Below are 22,702 nucleotides of genomic sequence, written 5' to 3'. Positions count from 1 at the left end.
CCCAAACCATCTCGATTGGGTTCAGGTCCGGTGACTGTGGAGGCCAGGTCGTCTGCCGCAGCACTCCATCACTCTCCTTCTTGGTCAAATAGCCCTTACACAGCCTGGAGGTGTGTTTGGGGTCATTGTCCTGTTGAAAAATAAATGATTGTCCAACTAAACGCAAACCGGATGGGATGGCATGTCGCTGCAGGATGCTGTGGTAGCCATGCTGGTTCAGTGTGTCTTCAATTTTGAATAAATCCCCAACAGTGTCACCAGCAAAACACCCCCACACCATCACACCTCCTCATCCATGCTTCACAGTGGGAACCAGGCATGTGGAATCCATCCGTTCACCTTTTCTGTGTCTCACAAAGACACGGCGGTTGGAACCAAAGATCTCAAATTTGGACTCATCAGACCAAAGCACAGATTTCCACTGGTCTAATGTCCATTCCTTGTGTTTCTTGACCCAAACAAATCTCTTCTGCTTGTTGCCTCTCCTTAGCAGTGGTTTCCTAGCAGCTATTTGACCATGAAGGCCTGATTCGCGCAGTCTCCTCTTAACAGTTGTTCTAGAGATGGGTCTGCTGCTAGAACTCTGTGTGGCATTCATCTGGTCTCTGATCTGAGCTGCTGTTAACTTGCGATTTCTGAGGCTGGTGACTCGGATGAACTTATCCTCAGAAGCAGAGGTGACTCTTGGTCTTCCTTTCCTGGGTCGGTGCTCATGTGTGCCAGTTTCGTTGTAGCTCTTGATGGTTTTTGCGACTCCACTTGGGGACACATTTAAAGTTTTTGCAATTTTCCGGACTGACTGACCTTCATTTCTTAAAGTAATGATGGCCACTCGTTTTTCTTTAGTTAGCTGATTGGTTCTTGCCATAATATGAATTTTAACAGTTGTCCAATAGGGCTGTCAGCTGTGTATTAACCTGACTTCTGCACAACACAACTGATGGTCCCAACCCCACTGATAAAGCAAGAAATTCCACTAATTAACCCTGATAAGGCACACCTGTGAAGTGGAAACCATTTCAGGTGACTACTTCTTGAAGCTCATGGAGAGAATGCCAAGAGTGTGCAAAGCAGTAATCAGAGCAAAGGGTGGCTATTTTGAAGAAACTAGAATATAAAACATGTTTTCAGTTATTTCACCTTTTTTTGTTAAGTACATAACTCCACATGTGTTCATTCATAGTTTTGATGCCTTCAGTGAGAATCTACAATGTAAATAGTCATGAAAATAAAGAAAACGCATTGAATGAGAAGGTGTGTCCAAACTTTTGGCCTGTACTGTATGTCACTTCTCTTCCATGTGGGAAACACAAAAAAACAAATAAGAAATTAATCCAAAAAAAAAAATAAAAAAATCACATCAGCTGTGTTGTTTTCTGTCTCTTCAACTGAAAACACTTGAAGTGAATCAATGCTTGCTATTCTGCCTGCTGTTCTTTACATAGCTAGTAGCCTGTATTGTGTCTACATTGAAATGGTCACAATGGGTAATAAAGGGTTCCAAGCAGGTATTGCTTCATCTTACAATAGAAACATTTGTTGGCGCTGCTGTGACAAAGACAACCAGATTTCTCTCTGTTTTCCTCAGAGTCTAGCAACCGAGTTTGCAGAAAACTATTTCGGTTGTTCCACTATCCACCATTTCCACTACTACTACTTCCACTACTTTTTGAAAACTGAGGATACTGCAAGTAGACATTGTGGACAAAAAGCGGTTTCCTCTGCCCATCTTGGTTCAGCAACGGTTGACGCACTACCTTTGTGCTGTAAATCGAGCCTTAATTTTCCCAGGAGATCGTACCCAATGGCAATGGCAGACAGAATTGCAATCAAAGCAACGCCTGTATAGTGCCAATCTAAACACAGATAATGTCATTATTCTGTAGCCATTACAATGTGCATTCAACATTTGCTTTGTAATTATAAGTTAAACTTGTCCATTTCCACTTTAACAGGTCACAAACCGAAAAAGGTTTGGAGCCACTGTATATCGAATCGAAATGTTGTGGTCACACTAAACGCGATGTGAATTTTCATATCGCTTTACTCGAACAAGTGTGAAAGCTAGAATATTTTATGTGGACTCACTTCATACACACGATAGCTTGCATTACATATGAACTTTAATGAACTTCTGCTGGTACTTCCTCAGCACCATACCTCCCTGGAGGATCTCAATACTGATTGGCTATTGTGACGCAAATTGGTCGCTGAAGTTTAGGTTCTTCAACTCTTGCAAATAAGCATATGACGCGAAATCACAGTACTCGCTCCATTTGTGCTGCTTAATTTGTGTATTCGCATCTTTCACATCGTGTCCATCGCATCCATGGTGCCACCTGGCGGGAATTTGCGTCTGTACGTTGATTTTACATGTAATTCACTCACTCAAATTCTTTAATTTCTGCCCAGTGTGAACACATCGTAAGTTTTGAGGGGTCTCCATCTTGTTTTTAGGCTTAGTGCTTTCTTGGTATTGTTCAGTAGGGGTCTTTGTTTTCTTCAGCATCAGCTGCAACTGTCTAGATTTAAGTACTCAGGGCTGCAAACATCTTGGCATTCATCTTCCTATAGTGGCCTGTAGTCTACATCAAGACAAGAAGAGGGATTTAAACATTCCTGAACTGACTACTTTTCTGACTTTTTTCCCTGCAAAATAATATTTTCATAAAGGGATTATAACCCAGTTGCAAGTAGAATGTTGAAGATTTTTGTGAGCAATCTTATGACTTTGGTCTCCTGTTACTAATACTGTAAGCATTGCAGTGTAGTGCCCAGCACCCAGTCTGTCCCACGTGCAGCAGTGAGACCAACAGAGCATTGTCTTTCACATGTAAATCAAGCATCAAACATGTGATGTGCACTGTTGACACACGATAGATTAGTCAGTTAGGAGAGGGCAACTGTTTCCTGTTGTCTCAAGCCATCAACCATTTTCTCTGAGTTCAAAACTGTAGCAGGAGCATTTTTATGTTACGACATGAACATGTTTTAATCACAAGTGCTGTCACTCGATTGGAGCAATTTCCTATGGCTCTGTAAAGTATGAGGTTGCAAAGTAATTGAATTTGAGCCATAATTAAAAAGTGCAAGGAGCCATGTGATCTCTCCCCCCGATGCCTTTCATCTTTGTAATAGCATAGCCGTTTACGTCTGAGAGGCAAAGTTTTCATCACTGAAATGAGTAATTTATAGTGGTCTTCCATGCTTTATGTGCCATGTAAGGTACAGCAGAAGCCGTATTAAATTGGATATGTAGTTTAATTTGACATTGACGAGAAGGAAACACAAATGAGTTGAGGGTCAGTCATGGAGAGAGCCAGCCAGGAGGATGGGCTGGAAAACTGCATTAGTGACAGGGTTTAATAGATGGTATATGAGTTTAATGTGGAGACTGGCTGTACTATCCAAGCCAGTTTTCTAAATGTGAACAAAATGGTACTTTCCATTATTTGTGCGAGGAGGAATGAAGGTGAGCTTCTGTTTCCATTCTTCTATGTGAGTGTGGTTCACATTCCCATGTTTCCTTGAAGCCCCCCCACCCTGATATTTCCCATATTACAATTGCAGTGATAGTTCAATCAGCACCATATCATTAGAGGGCACTGCAACTGCAGAGTTGTAACCTCTGAATTATTCAGAATGGTAGTGGTGTAGGGGGGATAACACAGACTCAAAGAGTCCACGGGAGACACCAAGCACGAGAGAGTGTATGAAGCAATATAACAGATTGTGGCAAAGATAATGGAGGAAACTATAGGAAATGAAATTGGATGACAAAGGAGGGAAAGACAGAGAGTAAGAAGCTGCAGTGAGGAATAAGCATAGCGTTTGTACTTCTCTATCACACGTGATGTTCCTTGTGGAGACAGGATTATCAGTCACATGTATTATGTGAGCACTGTGGTTTTGTTTGATGCATGCACTGTTAGTTTTTGAGCTGGTGATATGTGGAGATGCCACTGCTGCATTCAGTGTAAGTAGCTATGAATAACAGCATCAGCAGATATGGAAATTGTTGAGTCAACTGAGCTGCTGCTTTCAACTTTAAGTTAAGTTTGTGGTCATTTTCAACCCCCATGATGTGTGATCATTTATGTAAGCCAATGACCTGACTCTAATCTACTATACTAACCACCATAGATCATAAGTTTGGCACAGTCAATGCTTCATGTCACATGCTTTTTATGTCTTTGCAAACTGTGCAGGTTCCAGCAACTGACCATCAATCTGGTGATGTGGTTTTTTTTTTCTTTCATGTCATCAAAATTCATTTTGGTGCCTCATGATGAGGAACACAACCATGTCCAAATGATTAGCCATGGTCAGGCTAAAGCCACATGATTTCCCTGTGCTTGTACCATCACTTGTCATTCAACTTCTTCTTCTTCTTGCACGTCTCAAAGTCTGTCTTGATTGCCTACTTTTGTGCCTTACACAGCAATGGAGCAAACAAATTAGTTAGCATATGCTAGCACATTGCTCATTGGTCAGTTAACTAGCTTTCTCCACACTAACTAGTGTTTGAGAGAATATTCTGGCTAAATTTAACAAATACTTTTACTGACCACAGAGTATGTAGCAGATGTGCTAGCACCACTAGCTAGCTCAGTCTAGCCCAACTCTACAGTGCCAAGCCATTGTTCAAAGCCTCAATTGTCTGTTACCCTAAAAACAAATGTGCATGCTCTGCAGAGCAATTTCTCCAAAAATTGGCCACACACTCCCAAACAGAGGCATATAGCTGATCAATCACTGGTCCCCTGTACAATGAGGGCCCGTCCTACTCTGCCTCTGATTGACTTACCCTGACATTCTTACCCCAGCCTTAACCAGTCTCACTCCTTAGGCCTAAATCTAACCAACCCAACCAATATAGGCGACGACTACTAGCCAATCAGAGGAAGAGTAGAACAGGTCATGCCTTCAAGGGCCAGTGTGTAAAATGGGTTGAAAACAGTGACATCAGTGGTGAAATTCTAGATTGCAGGGCTCACTTGCTCACCCCTCCCGTCGGGTAAATGACGGTGGCCTCGTAGGGACAAAAAGCCTTGCGCACAAGTTTTTCAGGAGTAGGTCTATCTAGCAAGGAGGTGAATATTTATTTAGAAATCTAAACCATGTTACAATATTGTAATGAATCCCTCACAAGCAGGAGACCAGAGGAGCGTTCGGGAAAAAGGCCAGTTTATTTGAGCACTCCAAAAACTCCAGTAACACTCCAAGGAGTAAAAGACTCCGTCCCAAACTCTGACTCTTCTGGCCTAACAGACACACTCCATACACACATACTCGTTTACCATACCGAGTGGGGACCCCCTCCCATCTCTGCTCCGCCAATCTCCAGCCCGCACACTGACTGACAGCGTAGCCTGTAAACAGAGCTCAGCTGTTTATTTAGCCTAGCGATATCTCCGGACTATAGTAGCTGCAATGGACGACTTTGAACGCGATTTTGAAGAGTTTCTTGTAGCGGACACAGACCCAGAGCCATACCTGTTTGAGCCGGAGCATACAGATGAGGAACTCCATGTGTTTGATGCTGAGCGGGCGAGAGGAGAGGCTGAATGCACAGAATGGGATTCGGTGCTACCATCGCTGAGATATATCATCAGGAGGAAAAGCACAGCAGAGAGTGCATCACAAGGAGATGACGGTTCGGGTTCATTCTCTCCTGTTGCATGGTAAGTGTGGTCCATTCGCAAACTTTATAACTAAAAGAACTTTTCACTTCTCTCTATCGACGAACTACTAACACTCTCTGCTGTTTCCTCCTCCTCCTTCCTTCCTTCCGCTGTCTTCATTGGTTCATTTATACACGCGAAACGCGTTCTCTGGCTGGCTGGATTGTCCGCTCGGTCTGCTGTACATACATGGCAGCGCAAGATGGCGACCCCTCTCTCTCTCTCTCTCTCTCTCTCTCTCTCTCTCTATATATATATATAAATAAATATATATACATACATATATATATATATATATATATATATAAAAGCATAATTATAAGGTTACGAAAACCAAACGAATTTTATTTTATAGCGATTATACACTTATACACAACATATTAATGGGTAGAATATTCAGATTCAGATTGACAATAAACCATGCCAAATATTACACACTGGCCCTTTTACTGTAGTGGAAAGCTCCAGTGACATCATTCTGCATATTACTCAGCCTTGTGCTTTTGTTTGGGAAAGTACTTTCAAAGAAATATTTCTTTTGGGCTTTTGCTTTTCAGACTACTGCAGTTTTGGGATAGTTTGTCATGTGCTGTCCAACATTTATTTGTATTGAAATGAAAACTTTAGGAGTTGTTTGTGTCAGAGGCTAAGTATACTGGTGAGCCCGTTAACATCTCTCCCACTGTGGTTGTGATTGACTATAAATGGCTATAGCCTCCACGTGGGTTGTGTTCACATTCACAGAAGGAATGCCAACATATTGAGCCCAGTGTAGGAGTGTCACTGCAGAAAGAAGCCATCTGCAGTGCGCTGGGCTTCACATTGGCCTTTGTAGAGTTTTTTTAAATTGCATGTCAGTGCACCCGCGCTGGTGTACTGTCCTGAGTGTGGGATCTGTGGAAAAAAAATGGAACCACCTGGGTTGGCAGCCAGTCGCTCAGATAAGCTTATCTGGCAATAGAGTAGTCAGTATAGCCCCATTGAGAGAGCTTAAAGGACTGTTTTACAGAACTTGAGGTTAGTTATCCTGTAACCTCTGTTCTCTGATAATATGAATGGGGTGTCTACCTGAAGAACCTACCTTGCATAAACTGAAAAAGAAGTCGGCTTATCTTGAATGATGAGCGACCCTGCTTCAATCACTTTTTTTATGTGAGGCAAGGGGCTTTGCCTTGGTGGCTTGCTTAGTAAAGAGGATAATGCTGAGAGAGCAATCCCCATAGGGAGACACCTAACTTGGGTTATCAGAGAACAGGGGTTACAGGATAAATAACCTTGTGTTTTCTCTTTGAGCTTACCAGAAAAAGAAAAACAAAGAAACTGACCCAGACGCATAACTTTTGCTACATTTTCGTGTAGTGTCCACAGTGCTCGGACATACATACACTCCTAAAACCGAGACCTCTGAAAATGCTGCTGACCCCAATTTGGTTTGAAAACTCCAGTTTTGCGTTTTGGTTTGGACAGGTGGAGACTTTTGAAAACAATGACAACGCAGACTTCCAGACTTCAATTCCCACTTTGATCAGGTCTTATAAGTCATGACATGTAAAGCCAAAACATCATAGCTAAATACCTTTTGTGATTTCATCACTCTCTTGTGGGTACTCCTTTCCCACTGCCGTGCCTTCCAGCAGCATTGGATAATGCTCCTAGTACTGCTCTAATATTTCACCATGTTTGCTTTGCAATGACTCCCAATCTGTTTTCTTGACCACCTTAAACTCCTGCTGCTTTCAGTAACAGTTCCACCTCACTGTTTGTTGAAGCAAACAATATTTGGTCTTACTTTTCACCTTTGCTGTTTTTCTCTGTATTATTTTCTGTAGCTGCATTCACACCGGCACATGCATGCACAGTGTACATGGATGGTCATATAATATGTGCAATTAGGCATCTTATCATGGACAGAAATTATTTATAAAACAAAGCTAAAATGAGCATACAGAGGTCATTTTCATTTTTAAAACGCTGTCTTAAAATGAAAAAGTCTTTAGTCTGGATGTAGCCTATACCAGCTTCAGCATGTGTGAACCCAAAATGTACCACATAAAGTTCGTAACAGAGGGATGTATTCATAAGATCTAATGAATTTATAGCTGCACCACACAACACACATCCACACACTTATGTGAAGCCAGCTGGCCAGTGTAATGCAAAATCAAACGGAATGTGACATTTGTTTACTTTGTTGTATCAGTGTTGCCTGCCCACACACCGTTAGGCCAATGTGAAGGCTCCTGCTCCTCCAGATGGCCAGACTGCTGCTGACTCTTGAGGTTCTTCTGTCTTAAAGGCACAATTAAATGTTTTGTTTTTCTAAACCTCAGACACTTTTCAAAGTCATTACTGAATCTTGAAAAAACTGGTGAGTGATGTCCAAGTGCAGACAGGCTGTTACTGAAGCAACCTGCCAGTCACAGTGAACAGCGAGATGCTAGATCCTGTTCGATTAGCTTATTTGGACTCGTCTGCTTCGCTGCTCCTCTAGTTTTGATTGGTTTCCTGGGACCCTGTGAGCATTATTATGTCTGCATAGTTACTGATGCACTGATTTTATTTTAGTGGCCCTGCAGATTGGGCTCATTTCATTAAGAACTAGTCTAATTCCCAAAGATATATCAGTGCTTCCTCTTCACCTTTGCCCATTGTAATGTGCTCCACTCAGACAGTTTATTCATGATGTAATGTTCAACAGTAGACGCCAAAGATCTCATCTCATTACAGGACTTTCTCAAGCAACGAACACCGGACCTGATAGAACAGACTCAAGACATTAGCACAATCTATTAGCAAAACCTACAGTGCTGTAGACAGGAGCTCACAAAATGGAAATGAGGGTTTTTACTGTAGACCTGTCATTCTTTTGATGTACTGCCATCATGTACATCTAACTAAGACATCTAAGTAATCTGTTCCCATCAGTCTTGGCATAGCCTTCAGTGTTCCTTTCTTAATTTCTCATATAAATTCTTTCAAAGCTTCTGATCTAAGCCCTTAAAGCCAGCCAATATATATCAGTTTGACCTCCATTAATTTGTCGCAGAATTTTATTCAGTCTTGATTTAAAACTCAGATTAAAGTTTAGCATTCCAATCTTGTGACTTGCTTTTAGGATTAGGGGCTCTATATGAGGTATCTCAAAACTTCAGATGGAAATATGTAGTCATTAATGTTAGATTCTTTCTGTACTGTGAAGGTCTTGTTTCGTCAGTAGCAACATGACAAATTGGGTTGAGTGCTGAGTTCTTTATACACTCTCCACAGCTTTTTTCCTTATCTTCCTCTCACTCTCTCGAGACAGATTACTGTATACAGTGCCTATAAATACATTCACCTTTCCACAGAGTTTTCAAGTTTTATTGTTGCATATAAATGAGTCAGAGTAGATTTAATGTTACATATCTTTCACATCTGGACACTATATAGAGACATTATATGTGCCAGTGCATGTACAAGTGTTCACAAATGCCACCAATGAGTGTACCTGTGCTTTGATCATAAGTTTTACGACAGATAACCTGGTCAGTTCACACAGGTTGATATAGTTTAGTGGCAAGGCATTGACTTGCCTAATGTTAAAAAGGTTAGTGGTTTAGTGAGTGAAATCCAGATCATCATACAGCCCATGTGAATGAACCAAACAGCAACCTTTGGGGCTGAAAAATAAAGCCAACGAGGAAGCACCAAAGACTGCAGTACATCAAATGGCCAGTTGAGGCTGGCTTGAAAAGTGAGCCAATCCCTATAGAATCCCATGTAAAAAAAAGCCCAACTTTGAAGCAGGAATAAGCATGTTTACAGCCTGGTGCAAATGGTTTTGGTTTCCATAGCTAATTTCCCACATTTATGACTACTGCACTGTTTAAATTTTATTAAGGCTTACAGTTACACATGATTAAGGGTAGGGCATGTTTAATGACAGGCTGGCTGTGAGGCGTCACCACAGCCTGTGAGTCAGATCCACCCCTCGCTCCTCCACAGCTAAAGCCTGACATCCAAATATGAGCCCCCCGGCTCCAAAAAAAAAAAAAAAAATAGCTGGCAATGGCTTAAATGCCAAATTTGAGGCTTAAAACCAAAAGTCCCCTAACCAATTAGTGACGGTGGCTACATCCATTATTTATACACAGTCTATGGCAAAAAACACCAGTTGTCGTGTAGTTACAGCAGTGGGCGGCTGTAGCTCCAGTCTGCATGTCAGGAGTCCTATAGGCAAGATACTGAACCCCAGATCGTTGTGCAAATGTGCTTGTGAATGATTGCATTAGATTAGATCCTGATGAGCAGATTAGCACTTTGCATTGTGGCCTCTGCTCTGCCATATGTGAATGGGGTGAATGTGGCATATAGTGCAAAGCCCTTTGAGTGGTCTGAAGACTTAAAAGGCACTATATAAATGCAGGTCCATCAAACACACTGTTAACATTAGGCCTTTAAATATATACATGCCACTGTGAAGATGTGTTCAAATAGCTACCTGGAATTACATGTCTCACATTTACTGCAAGAGGCAAATTTCCCGAGTTGGTATAATGGACCGTTTATATCACCCACTTGGTCTGAGTTCATGCTGAACGTGGCTTGCAGTTCTTGTGTGTACGTTTTAAGGGCATGTGAAATTGACACACTGACATGAATCCCCGGTGGACTCCATTTTTTTTTTTTTTTTTTTTTTTCATCTGGGTTTGTTTATTTGGTTTGGGTTGCTTTCATCCTCTGTAATTTGCTCTTGGCAGATTGTTCATTTTTCAGTCACAGAATAATTTGCTTAGCTCAGAAATGCAAGATAGCTGTATTTCAGGTGTGACTCATGTGAATGTACAAAGGCTAATGCTCGCCTTGAGTGCAGTCCCAAGTTTTAGTCTGCAGAATGATGTAAAAGCCTCACAATTGCTGTTGACTAAACCAATCTTCCCCAGTTTAGAGTGTTCACAAAAAGCCATGATGAAATTGTTTTGTCATTCATTGTCTGTGAGGCATATGCTTGATGGGACCAATCTATGTGCTTTACTGAGAACATGGTGTATTGTGACTTTTTCCTATAACAAATATTTTTTAAAAAAAATGAAACAGTTTGGGCCAGTGTAAGAAAAAGATCTTTAAAGCTTATTTAATCCATTTTGGCTGAACAAATACTGAATTCTGCCAAAAACATGTCTCCAATACAAGTCAACGCAGCTTACCTCATCTACCCTATCATTCCAGCTGCATTATGGCGGAACAGATTTTGCTCCCAACAGATAGCATTCAAATGTGTCCTGTTTAGTTTGGGGAAGTGGCACTCATTCAGCCGGGCCATGTCAGGCCGTTGAATCTAATCTGCACTTCTCTTGACATATTGGCTTAGGTCTGTTGTGCATTATACCATTTGACAGTCAAAATCAATGTGGCTTAAGTAGAGATCCTGATCCAGCAGCAATCATGGCAGCACCAGCAGCACCCACCTCCTAAGTCCTTAACCCCTGCTGCCTCAATGCAGACCCAGGCATACACAGCATCATTTTCAATCAATTTCATCTTTCCCCTATGAAAAAATCCACTTCGATTTAAAACAGGCAGCATGATCGAAACCTATGGCGATGTCTCTTAGGGGGTAGAAATTCCATTACCATGTAAAGCGGTTTCCATTTTGATCCTCCCCTTTCTTTAGTTTTACTGCAAATGCAGTCAACAGGTCACTTGGACTTGGGGTATGATTGAAAACCTTTTCCATTTCACACACAACCCGAGCCTGAGGAAGTGAGTTTAATGGCTTTGTCGATATCATACATTGTATTTTGTTCATACCATACACATAGGGTTAAGTATTTATCATAGCATCACCAGATTGTGTTGTGTGTAGTGCAGTTGCCAAAAGAAAATGTCAGCATTGTACATTTCTGTAAGCCATGGTTACATTTTTACGTGTCATGTGTCATATCAATGTTTCTTAGGTTACATAGTTCAGATTACATGTATATGATCTGAGGTTCTCATTAGGGGGGAAGGGGATGGTGAGTATAGTTGATGGATGGCTTAAGGAAGATGGCGTGACAAAACATGCACTTTGTGCCTAAACCTAACCACAAGATTGAAACATATCCTCTACATTTGAAATGCACAAATGTAACATATCTCTGGTTTGCAGAAATGAGCAATGCTAACATTTATTCTGGTGATTGGGTTGGTTTTGTGGTTTGTTGTACTTTCCTCAGCTCTGTGACCCCTATGTGTCTATTTGCAGTATTTGATCATTTTTGGCACATTCAGGCAGCCATATCTCAAACTAATGAGCTTTGGCATTTTACAAATTTGTTTTGATTTTGACTAATTGCTGACAGAATCTAACATTTGCAGTTCCATCTCCTCATGTTTGATATCTCTGTGGTATCATCTATAGCTGCTTGGGTATTATTGTGATCACACAGTCTTCAGGGTGAACCTCAAAGACAAATGTTTTAAGTGATGTGAAACTCAGTCAAGTTACAATGAGATGAATTGAAGAGACACAATGTCAACTTAGTAAACATAAGCAATTTCAGCAAAACACATTCAGAATCGCTGTAACCTTTAGCTGACTGTGGCCTGCTGTGCTGACTGCAGAACTGGCTCCATTACACAGTGTGCCACAGCGCCCCCTTAAGGTTGAATTCAACTCACATCTTCTGTTTCCATGTTTATTTCTTCATATTCATCTCCTGATTCAATTTGCCATCTGTAATTGTTTACGGACTTCCAAACAGTGGCGAAAAACTAACCAACCAAAACAACATGTGATGGAAATCACTGAAGCAAAGCCAGTAAACACACAATGAAGACATTTATGTGATTGCCTCAGCATTGTTTTTAGTTCTTTGATAATTTTCCATACAAACAAAAAAAAATTAAATTTTGGAAGGGAGTGATTTTTTGTTGTTGTTGTTGTTGCAAGGGCCCTGCACAACTCCACAGGTGCCAGAGAGATGTCGATCAAACAGTCTACATACCAACACAAACCTGGAAAGAGTTCTAATCAGCCCAATGAAGTGTAATCACCAGAGTCTGTGTACCACAGTTGTGCAGAGCCTTCAAATTGTATCTCAGGTGATATGTCGAACCTTTACTCTGAAATCTAAAATTGATCTTCTTCTAAATCACAAAATTAAAGAAAACAAAGACCCAGTTTCTATCTTAAAGGGAAACACTACTTAAATTGTGAATTCCAATATGTTATTTCCGTGACCTAGAAAAGTTTGATAGTATTTGTGAACATGAGTGAGTCTCTCTCGAAGCCAGAAACCAGAGAAGTCTCAAACTTGTGATGTCATCAGTTTAAAGTCTGGAGCTGCTCCATAGACAGTGAATGGGAGACTGATTTTGTGGGCCCACATAATGTTTCTTTTTTATTTATACCCAAATGAGCTCTATTCTATTGAATTGTTCTCAGCTGTGAAACAGAAAATGTACCCATATACTCAGAGCATTCTCCTGGGTGCTCAGTGTCAACTAGAACATCTTTCCATGCTTATTGTCTATGGAGCAGCTCCAGACTTTATGCTTGATGACATCACAAATTTGAATTTAAGTCATAGATTTATAATAATAACTAGATTGCTAACTAGATCCCAAAAAGGCACCTATGGAGCTGCTCAACTGGCGCATATGCCAAAAAAAAGTGTGAAGCTTCCAGGTTTACTTCTGCACACTAATGTTTCTCCCAGTAGCTCCGCCCACAAGGCCCCACTTGGCTTATAGACTTTACATTGTGATGACATCACATTTTTTTTACAATAGCATTTGCAAGCTCCAGGAAAGTTTAGCAAATATAAAACCACCATTAATGAAAACATCGTAATATAAAGAGTCATAATTGACCTTGTTTACAGTTCAAGGTGTCCTGTCAACAGTTTAACAGACGTCTCTTTTATAATGGTGGCCAATGGGAAGAAAGCTTAGTGGGCGATGGGATTTTCACTGGGAAAAATTGGCTGCAAGGCTCAGCAGTTTTCCTGGGGGCTTGGTTTTCAATATTTTGGATTTGGGAGAAAGTTGTAAATGTGTATTAATATTTTTTGACTCTCTTAGACTTTTGGAATAACGTGTATGAATTTTGAAAATTGACATAGTTCCCCTTTAACCTCACATCCCTTCTTAACCTGCTAAAACTATTAGTTTAGGCCCTGGTAACACCCTAACACTGAAAATCATACAGTAAGTTCACAAGGTAATAGTAACACTGCTGCTGTAGGACGAATAATTTATTCCAGGAAAAATAGTCTCTCTTTTTTTTGGTCAGTTCGGGTGATTATTTTCTGAATGAGTGCAATATGTGCTTAGCAGCACAAGCGAGTCAGAGAAATATAGCAGTCACCTATGAATCATTTTCAAAAGGTTTTTATATAGTTTGATTCACACACATCATTTCATTTCTACACTTATGAGGACCTGTAATCAATTCAGTTCCTCTCTTGAAGGCCTTTTCACACCAGGGACGAAACGAATAAACAAAAGCTCATTCCTAACCTCATTCTTTATTCTAACCCGAGGACGTGAGGAAAAGAAAGCTTGCAAGATGGCGCCTGTTAAAGCACAAGAATAAACAAACACACACATAAGGCAGGTATAAAGTTCTGTCTGCACTAGCCTCACTCTGACAATGTATCCAACCTGGACCCACAGCATTAGGGAGCCACATCGGAAAGAATATGCAACACACTTCCTCATGCATTGTTTGCCCTGATGGATGAGACTCAAAGCTAATGCAAACCAGAACCCACAAGACAAATAAGCCTTAATGTGGTTAGGACATAAGCACCCTACATCCTCACTAACACACACACCAAATGAAAATTAAAAGAGCTACATTAGCCAGAGCAGAGCACTAAGGAAGCATAAATGAATAGCATTATGAAATGAGAATTGTCAATTGGCAGCAAAGATTAGTTGGCCTGAGCTGTTGTTGTTTTGTTTTTCGATGCTGGGGGAAAAAAAAACATTCCCATCATGGGAGGAGAAGCTTTCGACAAACAGCAGTCTGAACAAAGGTCAGGTGATTTTAAACAACCAACCAGCCGTTAGGACACAAAGGACCATAATGAGAATTATTAGCATCCGCATTCGGATTAGTCATGAATATCTAATCCCCGTATGAGGAGTCTTTATCATTCATTTCGTTTTATTTATTTATATTTAGAACCGCTGTGCCTTGCATGGTATACTGCTAATTAGGTTTAAATGTTTGAGTGATGTGCTCTGGCAGCTCTGCTCTGATCCGCTGCTCAGTTAATCAGTGCTGTGAGCTCCGGCGCAGACATAGCGTGATAAGACATGAAAATAATTCAGTAGTCCAGGAGAGTTGTGTTCAGTTTTACACTCTGAGTAGATAGAGATCAGGTTTACATTGATGGCTTTAGATTGGACGCCATATACAGCGCTGGCCATTTTATTATCAGTACATTAAGCGTATTTGATGCCAAGCACGAGTTCCTTTGTTTACATTGTTCCATCTCTGAAATCATAGACTTTGCTAATCCCCTTTGTGTTTCATATTTCGATATAGAGCACTTTCATCCCTGTTTATCTAGGTTTAAGAGTACGTGGTGTTGAAATGCATTTACTTAAATTATTTATGCACGAGGAGACAAACATTCCAGTGCAATTACAGACCCATTATCATCATGCTGAGTACTCATTCAACACAAAGGCCATGTCTAAATCTGCCCCTCAGCCTGCCAGCAGTGAATCCAGCAAGACCATATGTATATGACTCAGTCGGCAAATCATTTCAAGGTTATCAAGGAGACAGTGGCAGCCCTTATCTGGGGCTTCATTTCCTTTCTATTATAGGATATGGCAGGGAGCAGGTCTCACACCGCAAAGCTGTTCTCTAACAGTGTACTGTGGTGCTTTAACATCACTTCCCATCTGGTCCACACCTCCCCTCCACTCTGAGCAGTGTCTGGGTGGAGAGACGGAGAGAGGGAGCGAGGAGGGTTTAGTGAAAAGGGAGTGGAAAGAGGTGAGAGCGGCGAAGGGAGGGGGGAGCAGAGGAAAGCCAGTGCAACATTAAAAGATAGGGAAAAAAAACATAAGAAGGGGAGCTGGCAAAGGTAGTAATGCAAAGCCCGTTGAGTCAGAGCACAGACATTGGGGAAATCAGAAAAGCTCAGAGTCTGTTTGTGTAGTGGGCTGTTGTGTGTGTGTGCATGTGTGCATTTATGTTTGCTGTACTTTTACGGGCACAATTCTACCCAAACAAAGTAAAAAAAAATGTACCCCAAAATAAACATGGTGCTGCAGTGTTTCCCATTTCCCAACACACTTGTCATAATCGAAGGCAGAGACCTTTGAGATTTATAACGATGTCACCAAGGGTCTGTGGCTGGTTAAAAACTTTTGAAATAATTATTTCACTTTGAGCAGAGAAAAAAGTATCTTGGAAAAGAAAACACTTTTGGATAATAAATGCAAATGTGAATACAGTGTTGTAGAAATGTGTGCATTTTTTTTTTGGTTATATATACATTTATATTCATATTATTATACTATAGTAGTTAAAGATATACTGTGCAGGATTTTCCTAATAAGAACACAAGTAATCCCTCTCAGTTATCGCTTATGACCCACTAGAACTGTTTTGTGGCGATTTTTGTGCTGCAGAGACTCTGCCCTCTGCCTGTATTTTTTTATTTTCTGTGTTTGGGTTGTTTTTGGGTGTGTACCCCAACAGCGATCAAGTGAGGTCAGGGCTTTATAAAAAGAAAATGACCGGGCATCCAGGAGACACACCCTAAAAGCAAATCTAGCAAAGTGAAATGCCAATCACGAGTGAATCTGGGGTTGCTTTTACATTTGCTTTCGCTGCCGAGCATGTTTACAAATAGTAACTGACAATCCTGCATAGTATACCTTTTAAAGTCAAGGTGGTAAAGTAGGAAGACAGCGTCTGCTTAACTAGAGTGGGAGAGTCGAGATGTAAAAGTATGTGTTTTGCTGTTCAAAGTGTGTGTTCTGTTTTATGTCTGCGGCGTTGATGTGACATGTCTGTGCAAACTGTTAATAAAAAACGGTGCTGTAAAAGCATGATGGCATGTATAGCAGCAAAACAGTGGCAAATCTAAAATGGCAGAACACAGTTGTGCAACGTGAAATGATGCATGTGTTGCTGTGATGACACAAGCATTAAAGCACGCCATATGTCATAGTGTGTGTGTTTATACTGTAATCAGTAGGTATTGTTGCCGTTTTCTGGTGGTGTTTATGCGGCATTAGGGAAGTAGGTATTTAGAGTGCGTTCACTATATGTGGTGCCACAACTGTGTGTAAAAATGAAGGGATGGGCAGGAGACAGGGGGAGGGGAGAGAGGGAAAGAGAGAGGGAGAGGGAGAGATTGTTGATGAGCTTGGAGCCAAAGAGAAATCAGCACAATTTGCTTAATAAAATTAGAGACAGTTAAACTACATGAAGCCAGCTGCTGGTTGAGGGAGCACAGCATTCACCGCAGGACTGCAGCCCGCTCACACACAAGAATTTGACCTGAGTGTGTTGTTGTCTCCTGACCACACACCTGCTGCAATAGCAGCTTTGAATTGCACTCTGACTGCACAGCAGCCGCAAGCTCTCAAGTAAGGCAACACCACACACCTGAGCACCTCTACATTTCCACTAGACCCAGGCAGGCTGGGCTGGGCTCAAAGGAGGGCCATGCATCAACAGACAAAGGAAGAAGGGGATCCTTCCAAAGTGGAAGGGAGTGAGGAAGCCCCCATGTCAGCTTCCGCTGAAGCCTTGGACAGTCCCTCCTCTGAGACTTTTGGAGCTCAGGCGGAGCAGGCCCGAGCTACTCTAACCCCCAGCCCCCGCAGTGGGTGTGGGTTTTTCTGTCAGCCGTGGTGTCTGCTCCTCACACTGACCCTACTCCTGCTTTCTCTCCTTGGCAGCTGGGCAGTGGTGCACCTCACCCTGGGGACCCACGGAAGATCACCGTTTCGGGTCTCGGCCAGCTATGATCAGCGGATTCCACAGGATGACATGGCCACCATTGAGCCCCACTTCACCACTAACTGCACTATGGGTAAGTTGGCTCAACTTTGTCATACGTTCCAGAAATGATAGTAAGGCAATGGTGACGCTGCTCTGTTTTTTGTATACTGTATACTTACGTGTGAGCAGTTTATGATTTTATTGAATGTAACATTTTGCAGGAATCCTAAAAAGTAGCTTGAGTCACATAAGACTATAAATAAGTGTTTTATTAAGTGATTAATTCACCAACATCGGTAGTTACAGCTTCAAAAATGTAACCTGTTGCTTAATTTTATCTGTTTCATATCATTTTATATTGAATGTCAGTCAGTTTACAATTTGTGTTCGTCGTCTAGTTTTATGGACTTTTTTTTTTTTCACTTTTGCATTTCAAAGACAATACTATCTATCAGTAAATCAGTAAAATAATCTTTACATCAAGCCACAATGAAAAATATTGGTCAACTCAAAAGATCAAATGTGAAGTGGTCCAAGCAAACCAGTGCATTAGGTCACCCGTCTTTTGCTTGCAGTTGTTTCCCTTTGTGTTTCCTGTCACACTTGTAATATGTATGCGGACTAAATGTGTCTCACATGTCTGCAGAGTGACTGAGTTCCCAAAGCAGCTCAAACACGTCAAACTGAAAATTGCACAGCTACATTCTGTGATTTTTTTTAACTTCATTACACCATGTTGTGCAATGAAATGCGTAGACTGCTAGAGTGAAATAATATCCTTCTCTGTCAACCTCGAAAGCTCCTGGAATTGGATTAATATAACTGATTCAATTTCCTCTGAGCTCAATGCAGAAGCACAACAACCCCTGCTTAAACATTTCAAGTGTGCGTTACTGAGAAAATATAGATACAATCCTTGTTTCCTCTGACAGATGTTTTGTAGGCAAATGTCATACCAAGCTGGAGCTGTTTTAATAGAACGGATTGTTGTTCTGTATGTGTATGAAAATATCCAGATTTATTTGATATAGTATATCATTATTTTTCAAGCAGCTCCATGGTGAAATAGTCAGGATTTTCTGAATGAGTGAGTGGAGTTTAAAGACGCTCCATTTCAGGCTTGTGTAAGAAAAGTTACCCAACTTGTTTACCAGACCATGTTGGAGTCTGCTGAACTCACATAAAAAGGAATTAAAAAGTAAAGGATGACTGAGAGAAGCACTCCTCCAGTAGCAGACTAAATTAAATCTGAAAATTGGCAGCAGCACTCAAAAGAGATCCCTACATTGATATAATGTAGCTTATGCAACGCTATCCTTACAAACCTACATTTCGTCTGAGAACAGATTTGCAATAATCAGTGGCAGAAATACTCAGATCTTTTACTTAAATAAAAGCAGCAATACCACTGTCTAAAAATATTCTGTTACAAGTACAAGTCCTGCATTACTGCACTGTCAAACTCTAGATAGGTAAAAGTATAGAGTAGCATAAAATGAAAATACTTAAGTTAAGTACAAATACATCATAAATGTACTTAAGTACAGTACCTGAGTAAATGTGCTTAGTTGCATTCTACCACTGGCAGTACTGTATTTGTAAATGCGTTTTGGCAAAGTACTTCCCTCTTCATTCACATGAGCACTTCACATTTTACTGTAGCAAACATCTTTAGTTAATATGTTGATTAGCTCAGTGGTTCTCAATCCGGGGTCTAGGGACCCCCAGGGGTCCTTAAGGGAGTTCCAGAGGTCCCTAGAAAAGTGAGGAGTAGTTTGTTTTCACGATTTAATTCACTGCAGAAGTGAGGCCAATTGGAGTAGGATTCATGAGAGTGAATATTCTAATCATAGGTTTCACTTCCACCATGGTTATCTCCTAAACTGTAATTAAGAACTACAGAATTGTGGTCTTAATCAAACATGTAACAACCAAAATATTTTCAAATGGAGGTCCTTGAGGCAAAATCTTATCAAATAGGGGTCCTTGACCTGATGTGTTTCGATTGAAGGGGCCTTACCATGAAAAAAGGTTGAGAACCAGTGGATTCGACAGTGTAAAATGTTTAAGAGGCTTCTTAGTTTGCAGTTTATTTGTGATTTTTAGTTCCTCAAATAATATAGCATCTGCATTAAAGGGAAATTGTTAAATTAACTATAAATCCTCTCTTTGACATTGGAAAGAACCCCAGTCTCACTGCAAACTGAATGATATCAAAACAAAAACCAGGGGTACCAGATTTGTAGTGAAATCCACACCTTCTGTCAGTGTAAAATGTGGCCTTCATTTGGGTCTTATTATTATTATTCATTCATTCATTTCCTATAAACTGTTCTGGTCAACTAACACAAAACATGAAACCACCAGAAAAGGTTGGCTTAGTGTATTTTTTATTGGACAGTGACATAGACAGTGCTACTAGACACCTTGTAATAATTGTTCCCCGACCTGTCATCTATCATCATCCTCAGTTACCGTGATTTCTGTCCAGATATTCTAGCCAGATCACAATGACAAAAGACTGACAGGTGGACCAGTGCTGTGCACATTATCCATTCTGTATGTTCTATGTTCTATATTTTTCTATAGCACCATACAGATCATCCTAAAAAATGTGACCATCCCTTAAGGCCTCTTTTTGAATTCAGAGGGATACACACATTCTGGCAAATGTAATCTCCTCTACTTTTGTAGAGGCAGAGTCTCTTTGAGCTCTGCAACAATGAAATAGCTTTAATGCTCGTTCAGTATTTAGCTCTGGATGAATGAGGAGCATGGTTGGACAGGAAAGATTTGCTTAGGTCTAATTCTTCAAATTCGGTTCAGATGGGTTGTTGGGACTTGAGGTCGGGTTAGAGGAGTGAGTTAAAGGGAACAATTCATCGTTTGCAGCTGAGTTCCTCACAGCTGGCCTGCACTGGCAACGAATCAGCAACACCTGACTCCTCCATGACATTATGTGGATTTGGTTGTCAAATATGTAAATGCAATGAGAAAACTTTCTCAAATTGTCTTCAGAATCACTCTGCAGGAGAAAAGCCTCTGATAGAAGTGCAGAACAAAGTAAAATTTATAAAAGGAACTACAAAACAAATCGATATCATATTACTGACTCTCCAGTGATTCTTTGTCTAACTGCCTTTTCTGTCACTGTAAGGACAGATCGGAGTGAGCGCTATTGCTCATGCAAATCCAGCTTCGGCTGAACAGTGTCTAATTGTTCTCTGCTCTGGGTTCACTGTGTTCCTCTTGCCAGGCAGCACATAAGCCGTGGCTAGTAGAGAGAAAAAGTACGTAGACGTGCTGTACTCTTCTCAGGCACCACCTGGGTCCCCAGCACAACACCCTCCATACACATCCCACTCCCAAACTAAGCCCTAATCCATCTCGGCACGCTCGCCATGTGGCCTCACCATATTTCGCGGTGTTCTAAACCTCCCCCACTTTCCCCTTCAGCACCTGTCACAGACCTGGGCTCAAATTACCTTCCAGCCTACCTAGCAAAGAACATGAAGCCAGGGTGCCCTATTAAGGCTCTCACACTCAGTCCCTGGCAAAGAGAGTTGTTTGCTTTATTTGTTCCAGGCCCCTGCGCTCAAAATTGGCTAATTACTGCTATTAATGACCTGTGTTGTCAGGTTTTTTGGGGTGGGCGGCACAAAGCCTTATCCAAACCTGAGTTTGAATAATTGTGTTCGATTGAGTGCCAAACGTGTGAAGTTTTAATTTCACCAGAAGTCTGTGGACACAAAATGTTCTGTATTTCTCAATGGTACACTTGCATAACATTTTCCTGCAGACTTGGAGCAAATTAGCAAAAATTAGTAAGAAAAGCACGATTCATTCTGAGGATTTTCAAATCAGTGAGAGAGGAAAACATTCCAGTGATTAATTTCATTTCCAGCCTTGCAGTGCGTTATTACTTGTTGACGTTTGAGCATGTCTGCCTTGAGATATACAATATTAACAGTCAGAAGTCATAATATTCCCCATTTGCTTTTGGCTGATTCAAATTTATCTAAATCCTGCACATAAATTCAGCCCTAATCAGCTCTCCGTGTGATCAGTTGAATCTGAATTGGAAATTTGACAATGTCCATTTCCTCCCTCTTAGTTGTTTTCTTGAGCAGAAAGGCAGCGATTACTCAAGCCAGTGAAGTGCGAGGAGATATAGTCAATACGGGATAAATAAATGGAGCAGTGTCTGACTTCTTTCTCCATACCCTTCCACTTTAATTAACTCATCAGTCACAGGGCCAACAAGCAATCCAATTTGTTGCCCCTAAAGTGACTTGTGTGGTTATATGCCTATCTCTGCAGCTCATCCTCCTGACAGGAAGTTAGAGTCCCACCTTCTGCTGGTATTTCTCTGATGGTCCTGGCATAGCTGTGCAGAGAACGTAATTATTCAAGCACAACAAACCTGTCAATGACACTCTTAACCTCCTACAGTTCCTCATCCTGGAAGTAAACAGAGACGACTGTGATGACTGACAAGCTCATTACATGATTGTGTCAATAGCAGATTTGACTTTGCCTTCATCACAGTGCTGTGGCAAGGCAGAAGGTCACATTTGCCTTTACACTCATAACAATGTATGTCCACTGAAGAGCAAATTCCTATTTGTGCTCATGTATTACCCTGCAAACTGTCACAATTCATTTTTCCAACTGGACATGTAGCAGAGACAAGGCGACGGCGAACCCCGTGGGAATTTGAACCGGTGACCTTCCCTTCCCTGGCCCATTTCCCTAACCATTACACCTTGCTGCTGCAGGCCGTTAATGGAGCGTTACGGCGAGTCTATACTTTGCGATTAGGTACACAGCAGCGTGAGGGTGTCCCTAGGCCCATCAATCACACACAGCCCTGTGGAGGCAATGAGGGAAATGGGTTCGGAGAGAGCCGGTGGAGTGGACAGCGTGTTAGACGTGTGGATGGATGGTTGATGGGGGGGTTTTGTTGAGAAAAAAAAAGCCATTCAGTGTCATAGCATGGTACTGAGATTCGCCTTTAAATACACAGAATATCTCCAGCATTTAATTGAGTTTTCAATTTCACTTTGACTGCATG

General features: G+C 41.2%; 1 protein-coding gene across 2 annotated transcripts in view; it reads left to right on the top strand.

Annotated features, from left to right (window-relative positions):
- The window catches only part of alk (ALK receptor tyrosine kinase), a 487,049-nt gene that overhangs the window by 371,128 nt on the left and 93,219 nt on the right, over window positions 1-22,702 (top strand). For both annotated transcript variants that reach the window (XM_049596824.1, XM_049596823.1), the window contains exon 5: window positions 17,586-17,719. In XM_049596824.1, the coding sequence (XP_049452781.1) occupies window positions 17,586-17,719 (134 nt within the window). The remainder of the gene's footprint in view (window positions 1-17,585; window positions 17,720-22,702) is intronic.

Source organism: Epinephelus fuscoguttatus, linkage group LG14 (genome assembly GCF_011397635.1).
Source record: "Epinephelus fuscoguttatus linkage group LG14, E.fuscoguttatus.final_Chr_v1".
Lineage (NCBI taxonomy): Eukaryota > Metazoa > Chordata > Actinopteri > Perciformes > Serranidae > Epinephelus > Epinephelus fuscoguttatus.
This window is presented reverse-complemented; position numbering and strand designations above follow the sequence as displayed.